The 8,409-nt window shown below is 43.6% G+C and overlaps 1 protein-coding gene across 1 annotated transcript in view; it reads left to right on the top strand.

Annotated features, from left to right (window-relative positions):
* Positions 1–1,113: 1,113 nt before the first annotated feature.
* The window catches only part of SMC2 (structural maintenance of chromosomes 2), a 35,518-nt gene continuing 28,222 nt past the window's right edge, over positions 1,114–8,409 (top strand). The window contains exons 1-6 of the mRNA XM_019555287.1: positions 1,114–1,211; positions 2,086–2,327; positions 3,546–3,695; positions 5,023–5,145; positions 7,382–7,420; positions 7,652–7,762. Coding sequence (XP_019410832.1) covers positions 2,160–2,327; positions 3,546–3,695; positions 5,023–5,145; positions 7,382–7,420; positions 7,652–7,762 — 591 coding nt within the window. The 5' untranslated portion in view covers positions 1,114–1,211; positions 2,086–2,159. The remainder of the gene's footprint in view (positions 1,212–2,085; positions 2,328–3,545; positions 3,696–5,022; positions 5,146–7,381; positions 7,421–7,651; positions 7,763–8,409) is intronic.

Below are 8,409 nucleotides of genomic sequence, written 5' to 3'. Positions count from 1 at the left end.
CTAAATCACTCCCTTTTCTTCTCCTCCTGACAATTCACATGCAGATTACAGAAGCTGGAATTCAACTGACCGTGTCTTTGAAAGGGGGGCGGATTTCAACTCTTGGTGACCTAGAGAGCTTTCTGAGCGTGCGTAATTAGCTGATGCATATATGCCTATCCGCCCCGCATACTAAGTAGTTAATTATAATGCACATGCGACGGATGAAGTGACGTAATCACATGTATGTTTGTATGAACCAGAAATGAGCTGTAAGAGTTCCTGTTTCTGCACACGTGCCCAGAAGGCAGAGTATATAGTGCCGGCTGCGGGTTTCCTCCGGGGCGGAGCAATCTGAGATTTTCTATCTCTGCTCTGACCCTATTTGCAAATGCAACTTTTGTGCTGCTAATAGTGTGTGCCTGAGAAATATTATTTGCAAGCCTCCAAAAGAAACGAACCGCAATTTTTGCATCAGACCTACAGCTCGAATATTCCCAGCACCTTTCTGCTGCTTATCCTGCCAAGCCGGCTGTTCCCTGTGGCTAAATACCGGTTTCCAACACCCATTTCCCCATGCTATGTCCTCGCTGCGCTGACAGACGCGGTGGCCACGCCTTGCTGAGCATCACAGCTCTGAAAGCTGAGCAGGTTTTGCCACGAAGCAAGTGCACGGGGCTGGCACAAGCTTCCCGTGAGGAACAGGCCTAAGCTTGCTTACGATCTAGGCGGCGCAAGGCCAGCTCGCTACAGGGGCCCGTGTGGAGGGGAAGGGGAGGGTGGCTGCACCCTAGCAAAGGTGAGGCAGGAACAGACTCCGCAACGCAAGGGTGGGGCGCCAGAGCAGCATCAACAGGACCCTAGCACACTTCCATCCTACCCCACCCCCTTGCGCCCACACAGCGACGGGCCCTCTCAAAGGCCCCACTCTCCTTTACCACCAATCAGAACGCTGGGGTGTGTGTGTGTGGGGCGGGGGGAGGAAGTCCTTGCTGGCTCGGCTGTCCTCGGTAGGTGCCTGAATCGACGGTTGTTTTTAGCCTTGAGAATCGATTTAAAAATCGAAAAAAAAAGAAAACATGCCGAGGCGGAGGGTGACCGCGGGAGGAGGAGGCGCCAGGGGCGTAGCTCGGTGGCCAGTTCGTCCGGCAGCACGCCGGACAGCCGCAAACGGTCGGCTTCGCTGGGCGCCAAAATTTGAGCGAGGAGACGGGCGCGGGCGGCGGCGGCAGGTGAGGGAGGGGTTGGGCTCGTGGGTAGTGGCGCGGAGGGGAGCTGCCCGCGTCTCGGGGACCCCGCGGGGCCGCTCGAGGCGGCGAAACCCTCTGGCGGGGTCGCGGCCTCCGCTCTCGGGGCGCCCGTGCACAGCCGGCACCAGGCGCGCACGGGTTGAGATGCGTGTGTGCGTGCAGGTAGGCACGGTCCTGTGGGGAGGTGGGATGTCTTTTATCAGAACAACTAAATAGTTGGGAAATTGCTCTTTGCAAGCTTTGGGGCGTAAACCTCCTTCTTCGGGGTGTGTATATGCATGCACTTGTGTGCGTATCTGTTTCGTTTACAGGAGCGTAGGTTGTAGCCGTGTTGATTGAAGGACGTCGGCAGACAAGGTTCTTTGGGTGAATCTGATATCAGAGATACCATGTTCACCCAAAGGACCTTGTCTGTCTATTTAATTTATGAACTTGTTATTTCAGCAAACGCCTAGCAATGTGTAGAGTCACACTGCACTCTGAATGGAGATAGTCGTCCACAGCATGCTTAGTGTTAAAGGAAAAATAAGTCTTTTTTGCCCTCTTCAGGAAGACCATTGTCTTGTGTTTCTTTTCCCCCAGTAGCTGTATGTCTTTGCTGAGAAACATTCATGAGGCATGAATCCATCTGTATTTTATTGTAAATAACAGCTTGGGGGAGAGGGCCTTCACCCGTTGTTGGATGAATGTCATTATAATGTTTGGGCAGCACCCTGATGACTTCCCTGCCTGAGGGAGCAACTACCATTGTCTGCTAGGGTGGCATTGTAACCTTTTCTATTTGCTTCATGCTTTTGATTCTGTTGAATGCACTCTGTTTTGATTTAGTCTGCTTTTGTTGTTTTGAAACCTACAGCACTATAAATTGGAGAACTTTCCTCATCCCCTTTGAAGGGGGGCTTGGCATGGTTCTTTGGAGAGACAGAAAAGATGCACGTCAAGTCAATTGTCCTTGAGGGATTCAAGTCCTATGCCCAGAGGACAGAAATCAATGGCTTTGACCCACTGTTCAATGCTATCACTGGCTTAAATGGCAGCGGCAAGTCCAATATCCTGGATTCCATCTGTTTCCTGTTGGGCATCTCCAACCTATCTCAGGTAAAGAGGAAGATACACAGTTCTGAACGACCATGAGCAACAATAATGTTTCTCCCTGTTGAACAGGATCATCAGGCAGCATCCTTTTCCCCCTTCACAGAATGCATGGCTGGCTTTACTGTTTTGTTTTGGTTTTTTAACTAAAATGAGAAAGATTGACACTTCCTCTTCTGCACTCTGTGAAGATTAAAATTTTTCAATCCAGATCAGAGGATTCTATTGAGAAGTAAAAATGATGATGTGATCATTGCTGACTCCTCATTATCACGGTTGCATTAAAGTCGGGCAAGAAATGTTGCAGTGCTAACACTTCTTTTTCAGATGTTTTCCAGTTTGATAAACTAATGTGAATATATAGCTTTTGTAGTTGTACTAACAAGGCAATCCATTTCTCACACCATCAGGTATGATGTTCCGCCTAGGGCGGAAGTCATTTTTACCAACCAATTGTAAACTGAATATATGGTCCCTTTTACTTTGCTTAGTTTTTTAACATGTAAAAAATAATATAATTAGTTTGTAATAAAGATAATAATAAATTAGTATGCAGTCTGCAACCCAGAGCCATGGGACTAAAGTAGCAGAAGATTGAAATCGTGACATTTTTATAAAATAGAAATACAAGAGCAGATTAGGATACCGACTCATTTCTCTACTATGAATGTGAGAACCTCTGGAGAATACTGTTAAATGATGGGGCTTTTTTTAGCAAAAGAGGCTTTTTATTATGTAAAAACAAAGAATAATAACAATATTTAATAAGTAACACTATGCACGTAGTACCATTTACGTAAGTAATATGCATGTTTAGGAAGATCTGTATCTGCCTTTAGAATTGCTTAAAAGCGTGATTTAGACTCAGTAATCCATCAGAACTGCAATGAATATTTAGTATACCATCTTCACAATTTCATATAGATGCCATCATGAAGAGAGCAGTGTTTTAGACTAGACCATTTTGCTGCATATATTTATCCATATAATTTTTTTCATTAATTTCTTATAAAAATCTTTAATTGACATACTAAAATTAGGCTGGTCTTTTGTATATTGTTTTATGCTGCAGCATTTTTATACCTCCACAGTTTGTTCGTTCTTGTAAGTTACTAAGGTACATAAATCTATAGCATGCCTACTTGTCAGACGTTTCAGTTGACACCCCATTCGCTATTAATACAATTACTTTGGTAATAATTCATGTTTCTCCCATATTTGCAGGTGCGAGCATCCAATTTACAAGATTTGGTTTACAAAAATGGCCAGGCTGGAATTACTAAAGCAACTGTATCAATCACCTTTGATAATTCTGACAAGAAACAGAGTCCTCTGGGATTTGAGGCTCATGATGAGATCACTGTCACCAGGCAGGTAAGTTTTTGTCTTTTATTTGTTCAGAACTGCTTACAGATTTTTTTCATTCTTCTTGATAGAAAGTGAATTCAAAATATAAGCGTTAGCTCTTTGTTTTAGCCACTGCATGTTATACAGCAGGGATGTGCAACTTGCAGCCTGCAAAGGTTTAAGTTACAGTCTGCAGGGTCCTGTCTAATGTCTTCTCTCCTGCATTGCTCCTGATGCAGCCAGAGAATGGGATAGGCTGGTATGGCCTGTGGGGTCAGGGCACCTGTCACATGGTAGACTCATGCATGGCCCAGAGACTTGCAACATGAGACTTGCAGCTCCTTAGAATTTGGAGCATTGGTGTATAGTGCTGGGCTTTTTTTCCTTTTTTTCAGTTTCTTCCACTTCACTTTTTCATGCTGTTTTGCTTAAACATAAGCTTTTGCATTACAAACAGTCTAGTCAAGAAGACAGACTGTAGCCTAGACAAGAATTTTTAAAAAGTGTTCTGTTTTCAAGTTTGTGAACTTGTGCCATTAAATCAATGTTTTCAGAGTGAATTTAGTGATGGAAACCTAAAACAAATAAGCTAAAGAACTAATGAAACATGGTAACTCATTGTCTATTGTGGACTTTACATTACAACATTTGAATTACATTTTATAGTAATAAAGACTTCACTGTCTTAAATAAAATCATACCTAAGCTTCATAAAGAGTATTCTTTGAACAGCCTTCGTTTCCCATAGAGGAAATGGAATGTTCTCTTTTTTGCCTCTTCCTTTTCCCTTTTAATTTTTGTAGTTGTGGTAATATAGTGAACTATCCACTTAGTAGGCTGAATTGACTTATGCACAGAATAGATGACGTACAGACAAGAGCACAACAAGCTTTCCTACTGTCTTGGTGTTCTTTGACCTGACCTGAATGGAATATTTGTAGAAGGGATTTGATCACGCTGACTTACATAAATGCCATCTGAAAAGCTGTTGGCCAGTTTTAGTTACGGTGATAATAGTGTGTGTTTTTTCTGGTATGATGCTTATTCTTTAGAACGAAGAAGCTTCACCTTGCTTTTAACTGAAAAGATATTACCAGAATATTTCTCTTGGTTTGCTTTCTCTCTCACTCTTGGAGTTAGAAGAATTTCAATATACTGCTTCATACTGTTGGTAGGGTATGTTTGATCACTGTATTTTGTAGTTTCATGAATTCCCTTGCAGAGCATTGAAACTTCAATTTTCTATATACTGAGATTCTCTTTCTCTCGTGTATTGTGTTGCAGTTGATAGTCTCAAATTGTAAGGCCTTTTTTTATTCATCCTTTCATTTTCTCTCCCCTTCCTTTCCTTGAGGTTGTCATTGGAGGCAAAAATAAGTACCTAATCAATGGTGTAAATGCAAACAACACTCGAGTGCAGGATATCTTCTGTTCTGTGGGACTCAATGTCAACAACCCTCACTTCCTCATTATGCAGGTATTGTATGGATATTCCTAAAAATGTTTTGTTTCTACATTTGGAAAATTTGTTGTACTTTCAGAACATTTTAAGGGCGTTTAATTTTCCAACTAAAATTTGGACGAGGATATGCCTGGTCAAGTGGAAAACCACAACTGTCCAGTAAAAATAAGTATTGAAACCTTACCTGCGCATCAGAGCTTGCTTGCAGCTGCCAGTCCATCTCTCCCTAAGACAGTTCATTTTCTCATGTTTTTAGAGATCATATTTATCCTTGTATTCCCTTAAAATAAATGTCTGCATTCAAGCCAGATAGGCAACTCCTAATCCAAACATTAGCTTGATTGAGCAATTAGTAGGGTCCAATGTAAATTGCAGGCCCAGCTTGCTAGTATTGCAGCCTGATCATGGCAGGGATCACCATTTTTGTACCTAGGTTATGGCACCCCCTTCCCCCACAATTGGGCCATGATACTAATGATTGGTGGGGGTGGGAGAGGGGAGCTGGACTCACCTGGCAGTGCATCTGGCACCTAGCAGACCCCAGCCCAGCCAGACTTGCCCAGCATCACAGTGGCTCAGTGGTGCCCACAGCCAACAAATTCGCTGTGCTAGGCAAGTTCAGCCAGATTAGGACCCCTCATGTTCCAGTTCCTTCCCCCCTCCCTGCCTGTTTTGCAACCCTTTGTTGGATGTGAGCTGCTGCCACTGCAATACCAGGTGAGTTCAGCTGGGCTGGGGCCCCCCACATGCAAGTGAGGCAGGTGGCTGGGGCTGGAGTGCAGGTGGCATTGCTAGCATGTGGGAAGGCCCCAGCCCAGCTGAACTTGCCTGGCATCATGGTGGCTTGACAGTGCCCACAGCCAAGGGTTGCGAGGTGAGCAGGGGAGTGGGCTGAAGCACATATGGCTGCTGCCCCCACCCCTGTCCCCCATTGTGCTCCCAATGCAGAAGCCCCCCTGGACCAGTGCTGAGGAGGGGTGGGGACTGGGTGCTGCACAGTGGGGCAGGGACTAGGGCACCCCCACAACTACGGAGGCATTGCATTTTGCAGCAAAATGCCATGATACAGCTGCTTGCTCTGGAACTCCTCAGCAAGTAGCTATATCATGGTATTTCATTGCAAACTGCATTTTTCATGAGAATAACTTAATTTTGTGATTTTCATGAAAAATACGCAATTGGGATTTAAACCAGGTCCTAGTAATCCGTCTCAGAGATGATCGGGGTATAACAAGGAAAGACTGAAAAGGCAAAGACTCTTCAGTTTGGAAAGGAGAAGACTCGTGGTGAAGGGAAGGAGAGGAATATGAGCTCCATAAATCATGATGGGTATGGATAAAGTGAATGGGGAATTGTTATTTCTCAAGTCCTAAAACAGAAATGAAGGAATCCCCACTGCTATCATCAGGAGGTGGGTTTAAAACAAACAATAGGAAGTACTTTCTACATGGTGCATAGTTAACTTTTGGAATTTCATGTGTTGTCCCAAGAAGTTGTATAGACTAACATGTAACCAGGTTCAAAACACGATTTAGTTGAAATCATGGAGGACAGGTCTGCTAGGAGCTATTAAACAGAATACTCAAGAACGTATCCTAAAATCAGTGATGGGTGATGCCAGGGAGATTCTGACAGGGAATGGATCACTCCAGACATTTTCTGTTAATATCAAGGACACCTCCTTGTGTAGCCAATTAGCAAAGCAAAAACTGACTGACTTAAAAAGGCGGTGATAAACCTCAACAAAGAGCAAATAAATGCTTCCAATGCTTTTTAAAATACTTACAAAAAATAAACTAGTAACTGATTAAAATCTTTTTCAGGAAATACAATTATTTTGATTTCATTTAGCATCAATATGCAGCTTTGCATAGACTATATTTTTTTTATTACAGAAGCTTTCATATGTTGACTGACACATCTCTTTATAATCAACATGTGATCCAAAAACTTACGCTGGATCTCTTAATGACTAACTGATTTTGAACAGAGGGGGAGAACAATATAACTAATCATTGTAACTGGATATAGGGTAACAGCCGAAACATAATTATAAAATACAGTATTTCAAGCTTAACAACTTACAGGGCACCAATCAATTGAGATTTGTATATAAACATTTTAGAATGGTATAGTAGTATGTAAGGGGAGTGGTTAGGAAGGGGTTATTTTTCATAGAGGTTAGTTTATTTTAAAAATGATTTTTCTACCTTTAGAAAGGGTTATAATCATTTTCCCTTTGTATTACTAGGGTCGAATTACAAAAGTTCTAAATATGAAGCCTCCAGAGGTAAGAACTCCACAGACATGCCTTTTTTTTTTCCCTCCCTTCTTCCCCTTTTCTTGGTATCTTCTTTATATCCATCAGCTTATGACCTTACTGCTTGCTTGGGATTTCAATATCAGTATTTTGAAGAAATGTGTGGAGGGAAGCTATATATGAATGAGTTAGTAATTTAGCTTTTTTATTAGCAGTACACTAATGGTTTTGAAGCTATTTCATAAAGCTGTCTTATTTCAGATTTTAGCTATGATTGAAGAAGCAGCTGGTACCAGAATGTATGAATGCAAGAAAATAGCTGCTCAGAAAACCATAGAGAAGAAGGAGGCAAAACTGAAAGAAATTCAAACGGTACTGTGTTTGCTCGAGGTTTTTTAAGAGTTTTACAACAATTGAATAACTGCAATAATAGCATATTTATAATTTGTGGAACATTTTCCTGTTCTATCCAAAACTATGAACAGGTGTTCAATTTGGTAATAATTCTAATATAATGAAAGCCTTACCACTTCCGTTTGTTTCAACGTAATGTTCCGGGAGGCCAACTGTGCATGCGTGGCCCAGAGCCTTAGGACAGGTGGAAGCAGAAGTGGGGGCTGAGGCAGGCGGAGCCAGGCTGCTCCCAGTGTGGTACTCTGCGGCTGCATGCCACAGCCCCCCTGCGTGCTACTCCCCCCACACACCCTAGGGCCACGTCTCATGCCACGTGGTTAAAGCTGGTGCACACTCCCCGCACCTTGGCCACTCCCCATTCCATGGGCCTGCCTTGCCACACATCCATGCACCCTGTGCCACAGCCTAGGGCAAGCCCAATGCTGTATGACCACAGCTGTCAGGCATCCCCCTCCACCATGGCCATTTCCCATGCCATCCCCTGCAGCTCTGCACGCCATCCCTTGAACACTGCGCCCCCCCCGCATGCTGTGCACCACACCCTGGGGTCAGTCCCTGTGCCTCGTGGCTGCAGCTGGGGTGTGTCACGCTCCCCATGACACACC

Source organism: Crocodylus porosus, unplaced genomic scaffold (genome assembly GCF_001723895.1).
Source record: "Crocodylus porosus isolate Cpor-Errol unplaced genomic scaffold, CroPor_comp1, whole genome shotgun sequence".
Lineage (NCBI taxonomy): Eukaryota > Metazoa > Chordata > Crocodylia > Crocodylidae > Crocodylus > Crocodylus porosus.
The sequence above is the reverse complement of the archived record's forward strand: the minus strand, read 5'-3'. Positions and strand labels throughout refer to the sequence as shown.